The sequence below is a fragment of the Hypanus sabinus genome, chromosome 18 (assembly GCF_030144855.1).
Source record: "Hypanus sabinus isolate sHypSab1 chromosome 18, sHypSab1.hap1, whole genome shotgun sequence".
Lineage (NCBI taxonomy): Eukaryota > Metazoa > Chordata > Chondrichthyes > Myliobatiformes > Dasyatidae > Hypanus > Hypanus sabinus.
The window spans coordinates 55,087,375-55,106,675 of record NC_082723.1 but is presented as its reverse complement, the minus strand read 5'-3'; the positions used below and the strand labels follow the sequence as shown (position 1 = coordinate 55,106,675).

At 49.6% G+C, this 19,301-nt stretch overlaps 1 protein-coding gene across 1 annotated transcript in view; it reads left to right on the top strand.

The window, feature by feature from the left end:
- LOC132407608 (glutamate receptor ionotropic, NMDA 1-like) overlaps positions 1–19,301 on the top strand; it is an 85,435-nt gene that overhangs the window by 26,852 nt on the left and 39,282 nt on the right. The window contains exons 4-9 of the mRNA XM_059994369.1: positions 5,259–5,380; positions 11,294–11,468; positions 12,017–12,161; positions 13,725–13,808; positions 15,161–15,296; positions 16,983–17,116. Coding sequence (XP_059850352.1) covers positions 5,259–5,380; positions 11,294–11,468; positions 12,017–12,161; positions 13,725–13,808; positions 15,161–15,296; positions 16,983–17,116 — 796 coding nt within the window. The remainder of the gene's footprint in view (positions 1–5,258; positions 5,381–11,293; positions 11,469–12,016; positions 12,162–13,724; positions 13,809–15,160; positions 15,297–16,982; positions 17,117–19,301) is intronic.

Sequence of the window (19,301 nt, the reverse complement as noted above, 5' to 3'; positions counted from 1 at the left end):
TGTAACTAGCTGGACTCATTCTCCTTCTATGTGTCCATCTGCACTTGCTTCCCCTCTCCTTATGATTGCACTCAGTTCCCTCCCCCAGGTACTTCCTTTGATTCCCCTCGCCCCCACCTCATGTCTCTGTTGGTATCCATCTCCTATCGGCAAACACTGTCCATAACTAGCTGTGGCTGTGTCCCTCACCATCTCTCAGATCACTCAGTGTCCATATGCAATCCTCGGTATCAGTTCATACCTGCGTTCGCTTCTCCCAGGGATGCAACCAAGGAGCTTCACTCTCACTGTGACTTCCCCTGTGAGTCTTCCTTGCCACCGTGTCTGCCTGCACTCAGTACCAGTCCTCGGAGTGTATCGATACCCAAAACTCTCTTCCCAAAATGCCTGACTGTACCTGTACCCATCTCTTCAATCCAGTCTGTACCCATCTCTTTCACCCAGACTGTACCTGTACCCATCTCTATCACCCAGAGTGTACCTGCATCCATCTCTTACATCCAGACTGTACCTGTACCCATCTCTATCACCCAGAGTGTACCTGCATCCATCTCTTACATCCAGACTGTACCCATCTCTATCACCCAGACAGTACCTATCCCCAGCTCCCTTTCCCCAACCTGACAGAATGGACATTGATTCTCCAATTTCAGATAAACTTCTTCCTAACTGTCCCTTTCTTTCTGCTTCTGATCTCCCCTGTTCATCCTACAAACCCTCTTGTACTGAAAACGGGCTGCACTGTGATTGATCTTTCAACCTGCGTGTGCACATTTCTTTTTCCACTGCCTGTCTGTAAGCAGTTTACTTTGTCTGTCTGTAGCCAGCTGCAGCTACCCTTATTCTGCCTGAATGTGCCCACTTGTTCTAATACTGTATGCAACTACTTTGGTTTCCCTCAAGCCAGTCAGTGACCAAGTCCCTGGCACCATTCGGATCGTGATCTGCTCCATTCCCTACCTAAGTTCACTGAGAGCTCTCCCCAGACTGAGCCAGACTTGTGGCCCCCAGACAGAGCTCCCACCCTCCTGAAACAGCCCAGCGCACCTGGTCCCAAGGCTCCTTTGGGCCCTTTTGATGGTAGATCAGCCAGGCTCGTCTCTCCCTCCCACAGTAGGGTCGTTGTCCGCAGCAATATGCAAGCCGTGACCTGAAGGCAATGTGTTTCCTGGACACTGGAGCAGATGCCACGGGCCGACTGTGCCCTTGGAAAGAAGCCTCATCTAGAGTGAGTGCTCAGAACCTGTTCCTGCTGTTTGTTGTCAGACACGGGGATAGTATATGCAATTCCCTCCTGACCCAGGGATGGGGCCGTGCTGAGAGAACCCTCCCTGATCACAGGCCAGTCAGTGCTGGAGGAGCTCCTTCCTTAACCCTGACTCTGGAGTGTTGGTGAAAGAACTCCTTTCATAACTCAGACCCTGGGTTGGTCACCTTGGGGCCATTCCCTCACGTTCCCCTCCCCCCGAGCCTAGCCCATGGTTGACATCATGCCTGGACCAATGCAAGTCCTGGTCTGTTGTCTCCCATTATGTCAGGAGGTCCCATGGGCCAGACCAGTGGGCAGGGACCCAGTTCTCAACTGTCACCCAATCCTGAGATGTAAATCACCAATTCCTCCAGCAGCCATTCCACAGTTCTCCGGTCCACAAATAAAGTCCAAGATTAGATCAAGGCAAACTTTGAAGGTATTGAACAGGAGACTGCAAAGGTTGAATGGGAGATGTTGTCTGCTGTTAAAGGGACACTTGGCAAGTGGGTGACTTTAAAAAGTGTGTTCAGGGATACCATGTTTAGGAAGGATGAGAGAATCCCAGTTGGTGAATGAATTTGAGGCCCTTTTCCCAGAGCAGCAATGACGAAATGATTGGAGGAAAGTATAAGGGGGATGTCAGAGGTACATTTTTATTCAGAGAGTGGTAAGTGCACAGAACTCACTAGTGAGGGTGGTGGTAGAGGAAGATACAACAGAGGTTTTTTAAGGAAGGCAGATGGATGAAAGACAAATGGAGGGCTATGCGGAAGTAGATTGAAAGGTTGACACACCATCATGGGCCAAAGGGTCTGAACTGTGCTGTACTGTATGGTGGATATTCTCTGTCCTGGACTGGGGGGGCAGGGGAGTGCTTTTTCCAAGCTCAGCTTTCCAACACAGCAGCTAACACTTCTAGAGGTCAAAGAGTTGTTTTTGAGTGTTAAACTTCCAACTAATATCAGCTTCCTGTCATAAACAAGAGCCAGTCTAATGTAAACGGCAAGCAATAATCAGTCTAAAGTTGAAAGGATAGCTTAGCGGACAAGCAGCACTGTCTACAGGGCACAGACTGTTGGCCCACTGCAGGGGGTTGTCTACTCAGGAGATGCAGTGTGAGACAATGGGGTTATGTTAATTGGCTTGTGTCAAACCAGACCACACTGGGCAAGTTATTTAGTTCAAGGAAGCTTGCAGACCAGAATGTACATCAAATATCTGATCTATCAATAGTTGGAAGATTTGTGTACTTAGAAGTCAGCAGTAATTGTGGGTGTTTGGGAACTCTGTCCCCAGAAACGTTTAGACCATCTGTGTGAAAACATATCTGAAAAACATTTCATGCGTGTGAAGTAACCCAAGTAGAACTAAAAGCAATATAAATGTAAGAGAGCAGTCAGCCTTGTTAGGAATGATCAAGGAACAGTGAGAAGAATGACAGAAAGTTGGGGCAAACTAGAATCCATTTCTCTGCCTTCAATTTCTGCGATGGGCGACTCATTTTTGCATTTTTGCATTTTTGCATTTTAGAAACCATTTGTAATTTGAAAACCTTTTAGAAGATAGAAATCCTCTGAGAGTTTTAAATGTGTTTTAAGAATTTTATCTAAATTTAAACATGTACCACTAAAAATAAATGAACTGTTTTGAAACTACTTTGTTAGCTGGAAGTATCTCCTCCTTGGTGGGGGGGGGGGGGGGAGGGGAATCCCAACACTCAAATAGTAGGTTTTGACAGCTAAACTTGACATGGCGGATAAATAGGGAAGCGATCCAGCCTTTGAAGAATAGGTGGCTATACTATAACCTCCCTTTAGTGAGGGTACCCATTGCTATCCGTAACAGATAAGGCTTAAGATCTTTGTTTGAATTTGGAACTTTGCAGTCGGCAAACCCAATACTATTACGACTGTTCTGTGTTCTTCCTTGGTCGTGACGAGAAAAAGATGAACCAGGACAGGCCATAGGCGATATCAAACCTAGAAACTTGAAGCTCTCAAGCATCTCAACCTCAACATTGTTGATGTGGACAAGAGCCTGTGCTCTGTGTGACTCTCCCTGCAATACCTTTCTGAAAAGAGACCTGAGGGGCAACTTCTTCACACAGAGTGTGGTGGACACATGGAACAAACTGTTCGAGGAAGCCGCCGAGGCAGGCTCCATTACAGCATATAAAAAAACATTAGGGTGGGTATATGGTTAGGAAAGGTTTAGAGCAGGAGTTCCTATCCTGGAGTCCTCAGATTCCCAAGGAGTCTGTGGATAGATTCCAGGGGTCTGTGAACTTAGATGGGGAAAAAAAATTACATCTTTATTTTCACTAACCTCTAACTGAAATGTAGCATTTCCTTCAATTATTTGGTTTTTTATAAAATATTTTGCTAACTATTTCAATCTAATTGGTTTCTTTTGCAATCCTATGTATTTGATTTTATATATTGAAATACATTATTCTGAGAAGGTGTCTGTAGGCTTCAGCAGACTGTCAAAGGGGTCCATAGCATAAAACAGGTAAAGAAGTCCTGGTTTAGAGGGATATGGGCTGAAAGCAGGCAGGGATGAATCATGCCATAGACTCTGTTTCAGTGCTGTGACTCCAACCCGTAGAGAAAGTTGCAGCAGCAGTGGGCATTCTTCATCAGACACCCAGGTCACCATCAGCACGTTTACTTCAAAGTAAAGCAGTAACTCTGCAAAACTCATGCCCTTCAGAGTCATGTGATAAGATACAGATGAGGTAGAGCCAATGTCAATCTGCAATGTGCAGCACATTGTGTTATCACAGTTGGAGAATTCGTTAGACAACACTTGGAGTATTGTGTCCAGTTCTGGTCATCTCATATAGGAAGGATGTGGAAGCTTTAGAGAGGGTGCAAAGGAGATTTACCAGGATGCTGTCTGGATGAGTGAACATGTCTTATGCAGAAAGGCTGAGCAAGCTAATGTTTTTCTCTACAGAGTGAAGGAGGATAAGGGGTGACTTGAAAGAGGTATAAAAGTGGTAAAGCAGAGTGGAGAGCCAGTGTCTTTCTCCTTGGGCCATAATGGCCAATACCAGAGGACACCCTTTTAAGGTGAATGGCGGAAGGTTTAGTGGAGATGTCAGAGATGGTCATTTTACACAGAGTACTTGGAATGTACTACTGGGAGTGGACGTAGAGGCTGATATAATAGGGGCATATATAATATTTTTATATGGGTACACGGATGTAAGAAAAACGGAGGGTTATGGGCTGTGTAGGAGGGAGGTGTTAGGTTGATCATGGAGTAGGTTTATATAGATCAGAACAACACCATGGGCTGAAGGGCATGTACGGTGCTGAGCTGATATAAGTTTGAGGGTAGGAGGGACAGTTAGCAAAGAAGAGCTGGGATGTCCACCTGGAATTCGTGACTTTGGGCTCATGCAAGCCTGAATTCTATCCCCTTCCCCCCTATCCCCCACATGCCTGAATACTCAGCACTGATCTCACTCTCTGCCAGACGTCCTCAGCAGAAGATGTCTGGCTGCCTCACCTGAGCCTCATTCCCATTTATTTAAGGCCAGCGATATTGTGTTGACAAAACTGAAGTCCGGCTAAAATCTGGAACAGCCAGATTTTATGGGAAAATGATGCTTTCGTTTCCCAGGAAAGCATGGTTGTTTCCTCTTCACCTTGAAGGAAGCTCAAGGCAAAGGGTCTCACAGAGTGAGGAGAAGCCTCTTAGAGAGGAGGCAAATTCCAAGAGGAGGACGAAATGAGTTTGGGAACAGAAACATGATTGGAATATCCCGAACAAGCTATTCTTTAGTCAAATAGCCCCTTGTCTTCCGTAACCCATCGATCTCCTCTCTACTCCAGAGTGTACACGCATTTCAGCCAATCAGACCAAGCAGTGGCCGAGTTACTAATGCTGTGTTTTGATGTTTCAGAGATATGAGGTGACCAGACCCAGGATCGTGGACATTCTGAGGCCGTGTGGAACCTGTTCTCATAAACGTTAACGTGTTCCTCTTTTCCCCCAGTGAAGACGACGCAGTGACAATGTACAAGACTGCAACACTCCTCAACATGACTGGGCCCGGTTATGTCTGGCTTGTTGGAGAAAGAGAGATATCTGGGAGGGCTATGCAACATGTTCCAGAAGGTATGGTCCCAGAAAAGCATTCCACATACCTCTGGAAGCCACTTTCACTCCATCCTCTGGTGCAAGGGGGATTTTATTGATCAATGACTGTGGCTCCCATAGAACTCATATTCTTCACTGTCTCACACAACCCACACCCTCAATATGTAACTTAGAGAACTCACAACTGTCACTGTGTACTACAGATACCCCACACCCTTCACTGTGTTCCATAGACACCACATCCTTCACTGTGTCCCACCAAAACCCCACACACTTCAATGTGTCCCACCAAAACCCCACACACTTCAATGTGTCCCAGTGAGACCCCACACCCTTCACTGTCCCGCTGAGACCGCACACCCTTCAATGTGTCCCAGTGAGACCCCACACCCTTCACTGTGTCCCACTGAGACCGCACACCCTTCACTGTCCCGCTGAGACCGCACACCCTTCAATGTGTCCCAGTGAGACCCCACACCCTTCACTGTATTCCATAGACTCCACATCCTTCACTGTGTTCCACCAAAACCCCACACCCTTCACTGTGTTCCATAGACCCCACACCCTTCACTGTGTCCCACTAAAACCCCACACCCTTCAATGTGTCCCACTGAGACCCCACACCCTTCACTGTGTTCCATAGACACCACATCCTTCACTGTGTCCCACCAAAACCCCACACCCTTCAATGTGTCCCACTGAGACCGCACACCCTTCAATGTGTCCCAGTGAGACCCCACACCCTTCAATGTGTCCCAGTGATACCCCACACCCTTCACTGTATTCCATAGACCCCACATCCTTCAATGTGTCCCACCAAGACCCCACACCCTTCACTGTGCCCCATAGATATCCCACAACCCTCACGGTGTCAGAGAGACCCCACACCCCTCATTGTCCCACAGAAACCCAACACACTGTGTTCCATAGGCCCCACACCCTTCAATGTGTCCCACTGAGACCCCACACCCTTCACTGTGTTCCATAGACCCCACACCCTTCACTGTGTCCCACCAAAACCCCACACACTTCAATGAGTCCCACTGAGACCGCACACCTTTCAATGTGTCCCAGTGAGACCCCACACCCTTCAATGTGTCCCAGTGATACCCCACACCCTTCACTGTATTCCATAGACCCCACATCCTTCACTGTGTTCCACCAAAACCCCACACCCTTCAATATGTCCCACCAAGACCCCACACCCTTCACTGTGCCCCATAGATATCCCACAACACTCACGGTGTCAGAGAGACCCCACACCCCTCATTGTCCCACAGAAACCCAACACGCTGTGTTCCATAGGCCCCACACCCTTCAATGTGTCCCACTGAGACCCCACACCCTTCACTGTGTCCCACTGAGACCGCACACCCTTCACTGTGTCCCATAGATATCCAACAGCCCTCAGTGTCAGAGAGACCCCACACCCTCATTGTCCCCCAGATACCCAACACACCGTGATCCATAGACCCCACACCCTTCACTGTATCCCACTAAAACCCCACACCCTTCAATGTGTCCCACTAAAACCCCACACCCTTCAATGTGTCCCACTGAGACCGCACACCCTTCAATGTGTCCCAGTGAGACCCCACACCCTTCAATGTGTCCCACTGAGACCCCACACCCTTCAATTGTCCCACTGAGACTCCACACCCTTCACTGTGTCCCACTAAAACCCAACACCCCTCACTGTGTTCCATAGACCCCACACCCTTCACTATGTCCCATCAAAACCCCATTCCCTTCACTGTGTCCCACTAAAACCCCACACCCTTCAATGTGTCCCACCGAGATCCCACACCCTTCACTGTGTCCCACTAAAACCCAACACCCCTCACTTTGTTCCATAGACCCCACACCCTTCACTGTGTTCCTTAGACCCCACACCCTTCACTATGTCCCATCAAAACCCCACACCCTTCAATGTGTCCCACCGAGATCCCACACCCTTCACTGTGTCCCACTAAAACCCAACACCCCTCACTTTGTTCCATAGACCCCACACCCTTCACTGTGTCCCATAGACCCCACACCCCTCAAGGTGTCCCACAGAGACCCCAGACCCTTCACTGTGTCTCTGAGACCCCACACCCCTCACTGTGTCCCTAAGACCCCACACCCCTCACTGTTTCAGAGAACCCACACCCCTCAGTCCCACAGAGACCCCACACCCCTCACTGTGTCCCTGTGACCCCACACCCCTCAATGTGTCCCTAACCCCACACCCCTCTCAGTCCCACAGACCCCACACCCTTCACTGTGTCCCTGAGACCCCACAGCCCTCACTGTTTCAGAGACCCCACACCCCTCGCTGTCCCACAGAGACCCCACACCCCTCACTGTATCCCTGAGACCCCACACCCCTCGCTGTGTCCCTGAGACCCCACACCCCTCACTTTGTCCCTTAGACCCCACACCCCTCAGTCCCAAAGAGACCCCACACCCCTCAATGTGTCCCTGTGACCCCACACCCCTCAGACCCACAAGAGACCCCACACCCCTCAATGTGTCCCTGAGACCCCACACCCCTCAGACCCACAGACCCCACACCCCTCACTGTGTCCCTGAGACCCCACACCCTTCACTGTGTCCCATCAAAATCCCATACCCTTCACTGTGTCCCACTAAAACCCCACACCCTTCAATGTGTCCCACCGAGATCCCACACCCTTCACTGTGTCCCACTAAAACCCAACACCCCTCAAGGTGTCCCACAGAGACCCCAAACCCTTCACTGTCCCATAGATACCCCACACTCTTCACTGTGTCCCACCAAATCCCCACACCCTTCAATGTGTCCCACAGAGACCCCAGACCCTTCAATGTGTCAGAGAGACCCCACACCCCTCACTGTCCCACTGAGACCCCTCACCCCTCAGTCCCACAGAGACCCCACACCCCTCACTGTCCCTGAGACCCCACACCCTTCACTTTGTCAGAGAGACCCCACACCCCTCACTGTGTCCCTGAGACCCCACACCCTTCACTGTGTCCCTGAGACCCCTTTTCCCTTCACTGCGTCAGAGACCCCACACCCCTCAGTCCCACAGACCCCACACCCCTCAATGTGTCCCTGAGACCCCACACCCCTCACTGTTTCAGACCCCACACCCCTCAGTCCCACAGAGACCCCACACCCCTCACTGTGTCCCACCGAGACCCCACACCCCTCAGTCCCACAGAGACCTCACACCCCCCTCACTGTGTCCCTGAGACCCCACACCCTTCACTTTGTCAGAGAGACCCCACACCCCTCACTGTTTCAGAGACCCCACACCCCTCAGTCCCACAGAGACCCCACACCCCTCACTGTCCCTGAGACCCCACACCTCTCACTGTGTCCCACTGAGACCCCACACCCCTCAGTCCCACAGAGACCTCACACCCCCCTCACGGTGTCCCTGAGACCCCACACCCTTCACTTGGTCAGAGAGACCCCACACCCCTCACTGTCCCACAGAGACCCCACACCCTTCACTGTGTCCCTGAGACCCCTTTTCCCTTCACTGCGTCAGAGACCCCACACCCCTCAGTCCCACAGACCCCACACCCCTCAATGTGTCCCTGAGACCCCACACCCCTCACTGTTTCAGAGACCCCACACCCCTCAGTCCCACAGAGACCCCACACCCCTCACTGTGTCCCACCGAGACCCCACACCCCTCACTGTATCCCTGAGACCCCACACCCCTCGCTGTGTCCGAGACCCCACATCCCTCAATGTGTCCCTGAGACCCCACACCCCTCAGACCCACAGACCCCACACACCTCACTGTGTCCCTGAGACCCCACACCCTTCACTGTGTCCCATCAAAATCCCATACCCTTCACTGTGTCCCACTAAAACCCCACACCCTTCAATGTGTCCCACCGAGATCCCATACCCTTCACTGTGTCCCACTAAAACCCCACACCCTTCAATGTGTCCCACCGAGATCCCACACCCTTCACTGTGTCCCACTAAAACCCAACACCCCTCACTGTGTTCCATAGACCCCAAACCCTTCACTGTGTCCCATAGACCCCACACCCCTCAAGGTGTCCCACAGAGACCCCAGACCCTTCACTGTCCCATAGATACCCCACACCCTTCACTGTGTCCCACCAAATCCCCACACCCTTCAATGTGTCCCACAGAGACCCCAGACCCTTCAACGTGTCAGAGAGACCCCACACCCCTCACTGTCCCAGAGAGACTCCACACCCCTCACTGTGTCAGAGAGACCCCACACCCCTCACTGTGTCCCTGAGACCCCACACCCCTCATCGTGTCCCACTGAGACCCCACACCCCTCAGTCCCACAGAGACCTCACACCCCCCTCACTGTGTCCCTGAGACCCCACACCCTTCACTTTGTCAGAGAGACCCCACATCCCTCACTGTCCCACAGAGACCCCACACCCTTCACTGTGTCCCTGAGACCCCTTTTCCCTTCACTGCGTCAGAGACCCCACACCCCTCAGTCCCACAGAGACCCCACACCCCTCAATGTGTCCCTGAGACCCCACACCCCTCACTGTTTCAGAGACCCCACACCCCTCAGTCCCACAGAGACCCCACACCCCTCACTGTGTCCCTGAGACCCCACACCCCTCACTGTGTCCCACTGAGACCCCACACCCCTCAGTCCCACAGAGACCTCACACCCCCCTCACTGTGTCCCTGAGACCCCTTTTCCCTTCACTGCGTCAGAGACCCCACACCCCTCAGTCCCACAGAGACCCCACACCCCTCACTGTCCCTGAGACCCCACACCCCTCACTGTTTCAGAGACCCCACACCCCTCAGTCCCACAGAGACCCCACACCCCTCACTGTCCCTGAGACCCCACACCCCTCACTGTGTCCCACTGAGACCCCACACCCCTCACTGTCCCACAGAGACCCCACACCCTTCACTGTGTCCCTGAGACCCCATACCCCTCACTGTGTCCCTGAGACCCCACACCCCTCACTGTTTCAGAGACCCCACACCCCTCAGTCCCACAGAGACCCCACACCCCTCACTGTGTCCCACCGAGACCCCACACCCCTCAGTCCCACAGAGACCTCACACCCCCCTCACTGTGTCCCTGAGACCCCTTTTCCCTTCACTGTGTCAGAGAGACCCCACACCCCTCAGTCCCACAGAGACCCCACACTCCTCACTGTGTCCCTGAGACCCCATACCCCTCACTGTGTCCCTGAGACCCCACACCCCTCACTGTTTCAGAGACCCCACACCCCTCACTGTTTCAGAGACCCCACACCCCTCACTGTGTCCCTGTGACCCCACACCCATCAATGTGTCCCTGAGACCCCACACCCCTCTCAGTCCCACAGACCCCACACCCTTCACTGTCCCTGAGACCCCACACCCCTCACTGTTTCAGAGAGACCCCACACCCCTCACTGTCCCACAGAGACCCCACACACCTCAATGTGTCCGAAACCCCTTTTCCCTTCACTGTCCCACTGACCCCACACCCCTCAGTCCCACAGAGACCCCACACCCCTCAATGTGTCCCGAGACCCCACACCCCTCAATGTGCCCTTAACTGACCCCACAGACCCCAGTGTATCTCCCACACTCTTCGCACCCCGCAGACTGTCCTTCCCCACTCCCCACACCTCTCTGTCTCTGTGGTCTAACACTACACTACATCCTTCTGTGTGCTCCACACATCTTTCTGTTGCATTGTACCGAGAGACCAGTCATCGTCATTGTGATGATTGCATCATTGCGTCACCTTGTGGTCTTACTATGATTACAAGACTGTGCCTTCCTTCTGTATCCCAGTTCACTCCTGCGACCCTCTGTTCTGTCCCACTGTGTTGTATTCCGTGCCCTTCTACTCTGGCTCTCTGTTGCCCCCTCTCACACTCTGTGGCACCCAGCTCTCAGTACCCTTTGATCTCAGGTATGGTGGCTTGTTTCCCTTCCAGGTGTAATTGGTTTGCAACTGATAAATGGTAAAAATGAAACGGCCCACATTAATGACGCAGTGGGCATTGTGGCTCAATCCATCCACGAGCTCTTTGAAAAAGAAAACATTACTGACCCTCCCAAAGGCTGCGTGGGGAACACCAACATCTGGAAGACTGGACCCCTCTTTAAAAGGTAAACATAGAGTCTGGCGTTTGGTCCCTCAGTAGGCGGAGGGCTTCTTGATTACAGGACACTCACATGTTACTATTTTCTTCTGAAATGATTCAGGTTAGATGCACAGGAGTGGAATACGAGAGAGAGCACAAACCGGTCTCCCCGTGGTTCCCCTGGTCTGCTGAGTCTGGGGCTATTGGAGACAGCAGTGCCAGTTGTGACTGAATCCGATAATAACAGAGGTCAGAACTTTCACACAGAGGTCCCATGATAGTAGCTACCCATCTCCAAATGGACCAGAAGCAGCTGATTGCTTCCTGGCAGGTTGATTAGGTTTCCACCGGGGCAGTGATCCTGTGGGCCAGTGGATCTATGATCCTTTTGACCAATGACCCTGTGGATGTGATCCAATGGGCCTGTAATCCTATGGATCAATTATCCTGTGGGACTGTGATCCTGAGGAACCGTGATCCCGTCTGCCACTGTTTTTTTCAGCACCTGGAACTGCGTAACCGAATAAATCCAGCTTATGGCAGTGGTGAGAGTGTTTCTGTCTGTTTCCACAGGGTCCTTCTCTCCACCAAGTACCACGAAGGGTACACGGGACAAGTGGAATTTAACGATGAAGGAGATCGAAAGTTTTCTAATTACAGCATCGTGAATGTGCAGAAGGGAAAGTTGGTGCAAATTGGAGTTTACAACGGGACTAATGTACGTATGCAGAAAAACCATGTCAGTCCTTGCAGAGGCTGACCTTTATATTAACCCCTAATCTTGACTGTGATGTAATGCTAGTACGTGCTGCAAAGAAATCTATTGTGTTTCCCAAGGCAGTGGTGCTGAGCGGCACCATGCGAAGAGGTGTGGAGTTTGAAAGGTGCCGCATAAATGCATGTTGTCCACAACGTAAAAATAACCATGGCCTCTTGCATCTCCTCAGTACAAAGGCACTGTCTCCACCTCACATCTGGTGCTGCAACCATTGTTCATGTCGTTTCTGTATCTGGATTCAACTATTCCGTTGAAAATTCAAACACCACGGATGCAGGCAGTCTGAAATAAAAACAGAAAGTTCTAGCAACTCTTGGCAAGTCAGGCAGCATCTGTGGAAAAAGAAAAATAATTAATATTTCAGGTTGGAAAGAGGAAAGGCAAGTTGGCTTTAAATTGCAAAGTCAGTGGGGACCAGATGGATAGGTCAAAGGGAATACCCATGATAGGGGGAGTTAAAAAGTTAGTGGTCAATGTTGTAGGTCTAACAGGGAAGCAAAGGCTTAGGTCATCAGAGGAACAGGTTTCTCTGCTAATTATCAATAACCTTAGGTCACTAATGTTGGTGACACTGCCTGGCTCAGTGACATGGCTAAGGCTCACCAACCTCTGGCTCAGAAGCATTGTACTGTGGGCACCATGATGTACGTATTCATATTCATGGAAAGCAGAATGTGAGCCCACGTGTACAGACAGAGATTGGAAGTTAGATGTGTGACCCTTGAATTGAATTGAATTGAATTGACTTTATTCCTTACATCCTTCATATACATGAGGAGTAAAAATCTTTACCTTATGTCTCTGTCTAAATGTGCAAAGTGCAATTTGTAGTAATATGTAATAAATACTGTAGTACATACAACAGGACAGTCAATATTACACAGAAATACAACTGTGTCAGTATGAATTAATCAGTCTGAATGCCTGGTGGAAGAAGCTGCCTCTGAACCCGATGATCCCGGCTTTTATGTTGTGGTACCAATTCCTAGACAGTAGCAGCTGGAACAGTTTGTGGTCTAACTAAAAATGGTGGAAATTCCTGTTTGAAAGCAGTCTTTAAACAATAAGCAAGAAGATTGTAGACATCGATTGTAGACAACTGATAGAGGTGAAGGGTAGAGGTTTTGTTGGCTGCTGCTGTGCAGAGCCCACTCTCTCCTTGGTATTATGAGGGCTACAAAGAAAAGAGCCATCCGGACCGTCACAGAGGCTGCTGTAGGTTACATCACTGATGATGTGCCTCAGTCCATCCTGGGATGTATCTCAGCAGCCTGTGTTACTGAGTTCACAAGAATAGCAGCTGATGTCATGCCAGTCGTTTGGAGTGTTGGAAGTGGTGTTGCTCAGCTGAATACCCATCTCTGAGTAATGTCACACCTCGGTTTTCCCACCAGTTTTCCTTGCTGTTTGCCATCTGTGTCCCGTCGGGGAGGGGCACACAAACCTGACTCTGCCAGTCTTACATCTGCAATATTCTGATTCTTCATTTGGTCTATCCCACAGGTACTGCTGAATGACAAGAAAATCATCTGGCCAGGCGGTGAATTGAACACACCCAAGGGGTTTCAGATGTCAACAAAACTAAAGGTACAAAATGGGCTGAAGGAACCAGTGAGCAGTACAGAACACAGCAAAACGCCGACTGCTGACAGAAGGCCCCCACTCTCAGTTGCTTCGGCATAGTGAGCAGCGGGTAGTGCTGCTGCCTCCTGGGTTCCACTGACCCTGGTCCAGCCCTGGTCTCAGGTGCTGTCTGTGTGGAGTTTGCATGTTCTCCTGAAAAATGCGTGGGTTTTCCCCTGGTGATCTGGTTATCTTTAAAAGACGGAGGTTAATTGGGTGATATAAGCTACCCCTGGCATAGGTGGGTGGGGTACAGAGAGCTGATGGAAAAATGACAGTAAGTTGGACGGGGTTAAGTGGCGCGATGCAATTCGTGAGATTGTTCTGAGAACCAGCATAGACTTGAAAGGCCAAATGACCCCTGAACATGTTACAAGGACGATAGCCAGTCTCTACTCGGGCTGCGTCTTCAGGACACCACTCAGCGGGTAGAAGTGTTGCTCTTGCAGTACGTTGGAAGCAGATCCCTGTCTATTTATTTCCATCAGTGACGTTGGAGGAGGAAGTGGCCAACAAGCAGCCGGAAGCAAGAGGACACATGGAGCGCCTGTGGCCCCGCTGGAGGGGAGCTCTACCCAAAGTGACAGAGTGGAGATTTATTTAATGCTGAGAGTTAGCACCAGGAAAGGCAGCACTGTCCATTGCCTGAAGGTTAACCAAAGCTCGTGAGGTTCAATAAATGGGTGTAGTAGTCAATAGTAATCATTAGCATAGCGGTCATTAGTGTAGTGTTATTAATGTAGTAATCATTAGTGTGGTCATCATTAGGTGTAGTAGTCATTAATATAGTGATCTTATGTGAAGTAATAAGCTGGGGGGTGGTTGTTGTTCACGAGTCACCAGGACAGGTACATTCTGTGAATAGGGAAGAGTTGAGCCTGACATTTATAGGACTTATTGACACCGAGTAAGGAAATGACTAAGCCTGCAAGAAGTCTGATTATATTTTATCTGGTGTAAGATAAATTACTGGTAATAAACATGGAATTCTTTTATTCATTGTGAAATCTTGACCGGCTGTGGAAAGCAATATGCAGAACTGAGAATTGATGTTGAAACTCAAGTTCAAATTGCATGTTGTCAGGCCCAGAAGGTGCTGTGTTTGTAACTTCCCTCCACAGAGTGTACCTTAGACTGGCCCAGCTTCAGTCCGAAGCTCTTGGAATATAAAAACCTTTCTTACTGCATCAGGTCAGAATTGTTGCCCCATGAAATTGTAGTTGCATCAGTGAAAGAACTGAATATACAGTCATGGAAAAGATTCATTGCTACAGCTTATTCAGTGCCATGTTGGGTTTAATTTACTTTATGCACAGATTGTCACTATTTACCAAGAGCCTTTTGTGTATGTGAAGCCAACATTACCGGATGGTACATGTCAGGAGGAGTCCTCCATTAACGGGGAGCCCATTAAGAAGGTGATCTGCACAGGCCCGAACTCTACAGTACCAGGTAAGTTTCTGGACTATGTCTGGGAATGAAGCCGTGCAGTTCTGGTCCAATCAGTGCCACGTGTCTGTACCTAATACCTGTAGCAGAATGTGATTGATCCCATCCCCAGCCTAAAATCATACAGGGCTCAATCAGGATATCACAGGTCCCTACTGATGCTACTTCCACACCAGTCAGACAAGGGAATGCCTTCTCCCCAGCTGGGAGCTTGTGGGTCACGTTGTTCCCTCCAATCCTGTAGCATTTCTTTCCCTGCGTTTTAGAGGCATCACTAACATTGTCTCCTGGAACCCAGCCCAGAAACATCTTCCCCTCCCACTGTCCGGCCCCATTCTCTCTCCTCCTGATGACTGGCTTGTGTCCATGTGTAGGCCATTCCTGTTGAAGATTTACCTCACCCCACCCCCTACTCACCATCCCTGGCTCTGCCAGGTTTCTGACTGCCAGCCATCTCTTCCCATCCTCCCCACCCTGTCCCCACCCCCCCAAACCCCAGATCCAGCTCCAACATGGCCATTCTGTCTGTTGCTTCAGGTGAGATGACCTGGGAAAGCCTGAGGCCTGGGCCTGAGAAACCAGTTTCCATGCCGATAGGATTTCTGTGCCTTCCTGACACTCGATGCAATGCAAACAATTATATTGTAACACGTAGTATTGTCTCAAACCATTAACAAGCCACAGCATAAATTAACAATGTAATGGCCACACATCATACTTATTCACCACACCATCACAATCAAGTCAAGTTTATTGCTATTTAACTATATACATGTATACCATCAAAGGAGATAATGTTTCTCCAAACCAGGGTGCAAAGCACAGTATATAACACACAATAACTTAGGATAGTAAGGATAAAATCTACAAATGAATTATGCATAAATAAAGTGCATAATTTAAGTATTATCAGATACAGAACAAGTAACTGGTGACACTTTAAATGTGACGTGGCAGGGAGCTCAGAAGTATAAAGGACTGAGGGGAGAAGTTGTTTCCCAAACTGACCATTCTTGCATCAGAGTGTCCAACCCGATGACAGAAAGTCAAAGAGGATGCTGGGTGGACGGGTAGGATACTTGATAATACTAAGAGCCCTGCGTGCACAGCCACTCCTGAAAACTGTCCCTGATGGATGGTAGGGCGATCGCTATGATCCTCTTGGCTGTTCTCACAGTCCTTTGTAGGGACTTCTGGTCCAATGTAACTTTGGGCAGTTGGAAGGCCTACTCCTGCTCCTGTTCTTTGTGTTCCAGCACCCTTCTCAATCAACTGAGAGCTGGTTCTGGGTAAGCAAGTTATTTTTGAAGTATTACGATGAAGAAATATTACCACATGGGGGCAGGAAGGCTCCAACTCTGGAACAGAAGAGTAGAGGCACAAGAGATTCTGCAGATACTGGAAATCTTGAGCAACACACACAAAATTGTGGAGCAATTCAGGTCAGGCAGCAACAACGGAGGAGAACAAACAGTCAGCATTTCAGGCTGCACCATTCCAAAATGTTGACTGCTTATTTCCCTCCATCGATGCTGGGTTCCTCCAGCATTTTGTGTAGGTTCTTTGTTGAAGATTACGTGTTTTGTTCGTGGATTCTGTGCTGTACATCGCCTGTGTAAGGGTGCGATGCTGTGCCTGACTACCGGAGGCATTAACGATGAACCCTATGCTCTCTGCATTGCTCGGCAGGTCGGCCTATTGTCCCTCAGTGCTGCTACGGGTTTTGTATTGATTTACTCATCAAGCTTGCCAGCACCCCCGCACTGAACTTCACGTACGAGGTGCACCTAGTCCACGACGGGAAGTTCGGGACACAGGAGAGAGTAGGTATTCCGCCTGGCACTGCTGGCCCGTTACAGGTATCCCAATGGGAGCAAGGCTTGATCCGGTGGATGTTGCAATGTCAGAGCAGTCACCTTGTGAAACGCCAGGACGGCAGATCACACAAGGGATTATCACAAGCCTCTCTTCCATCAACAGAGCACAAGGTTCAGACAAGAGGCGATGTTACTGAACTTACATGGTTGCAATGTTTTTCCAACTTGCATGAAGCAAGAAGGATAAACACAAGAAGTTCTACAGATGCTGGAAATCTAAAATAACACACACACCCACACACAAAATGCTGGAGGAACTCAGCAGGCCAGGCAGCATCCATGGAAAGGAAGAAACAGGGCTGAGAACTTACATCAGAACTGGAAAGGAAGCGGGAAGATGCGGGAATATGAAGGTGGGGGAGGGGAAGTACTACAAGTTAGAAGCTGATAGGTGAAGGCGAGGATAGGAGGGATGAAGTAAGAAGCAGGGAGGTGATTGGTGGAAAAGGTAAAGGGGATGAAGAGAGAATCTGATAGGAGAGGAGAGTGGACCATGGGGGGAAGGGCAAGGAGGAGGGGCACCAGGAGGAGGTGATGGGCAGGTGAGGTGAAGCAAAGAGGTAATTGGGAAGCCAGAGTAGGGAATGGAAGAAGGAAGAGAGAAGGGGGAGAAATTACTGGAAGTTAGAGAAATTGACATTTATGCCATCCAGTTGGAGGCTATTCAGATGGAATTTAAGGAGTTGCTCCTCCACCCTGAGAGCAGAAGAGGCATGTCAGAATGGGAATGGGATTGGAATTAAAATGGCTGGCCACTGGGAAATCCTGCTTGTTTTGTTGGCAGTGTGAAGTTGCTCAACAAAGCAGTCCCCAGTCTACTTCGGGTCTCACCAGTGTAGATGAGATCACACTTGGGAGCACCGGATACAGTAGATGACCCTAAAAGGTTTGCGGGTGAAGTGTCACCTCACCTGGAAGGACTGTTTTGGGGGCTCTGAGTAAAGGTGAGGTAGGAGGTTAATGGGCAGGGTGTAGCAATTCTGCTGCTTGCAGGGATAGGTGCTAGGAGGGAGAGTGATGAATAGACAAGGGAGTCATGGAAAGTGAAGAGTGAGGGGTGGAGAGGTAAAGTTGTATTTGTTAATAGGTTCTTATTGAAGATGGCAGAAGTTGCACAGAGTGATGAGCTGGATGTGAAGGTCATTGTGTGGTAGGTGAGGTCAAAAGGAACTCTATCCCATTAAAGCAGCAAGAAGATAGGGTTAGGGCAAATATCCGGGAAATGAAGGAGAGGCGGAGGAGGGCAGCATCAGTGGTGGAACCCTGTTCTTCAAAGAAGGACAACATCTCCATATTCCAGAAAGAAAATCCTTACTCTGAGAATAGACATGGTGGAGAAATGGGACTGAGAAAAGTGAGTTGCATTTTTATAGGTGACGGGGTGGCAAGAAGTATAGTCAATGTAGCTGTGAGAATCAGTAGGAAGTGAGAAGGAAACAGAAGGGTCTGAGATGGGCCCTGGCTGGGAGGAAGGGACAGTGAGGGGCACTCGCCATACGGTTGTGGATTCACACTCTCTAGGGGTTAGAAACCTTCTTTCAGGAAGGAGAAATGCCTCTATGTTGGTGTGGTGTACATGGTGGACATGTGTGTGTATGTGTGAAATATTTATATAGTATTTCTGCACATGCATGTGTGTATGTTTGACCTGTCGAGAGAGGACAGAAGTGAGTCATCTCTAACACCAGCAAAGGTACAAGTGTTGGAACTGCTTTATTATTGTCACATGCACCAAGTCACAGTAAAAAGCTTGTATTGTGTACTGTTCATACAGATCAAATCATTACAGTGTACTGAGCTGCTGGTAGTTTGCATCCGTCTGTCCTGAAGGACAATGGGTGATGGTCATCATCACAAGCCTGGGCAGAAGGTATGGAGATCCTGAGATGCCCAGTCATCAACATCCCCTTTTCGGCCTCACCAGTGTAGACCAAAGCAAAGCTTATGAAGCAATACGTTTGGTGTCAGCTTGGATTTGCTGTCCAGGTTTACTCCCATAGCCTTCGTCTCTCCTGAGGCCACAAGGTAGTGGGGGAATTGAGCTAGAATAAGGTAAAGCAACAATGGAGAATAAAGCATAAAAGCTACTAAAAAAAAGTGTAGTGCAGGTAGACAAGATCATAATAAGGTA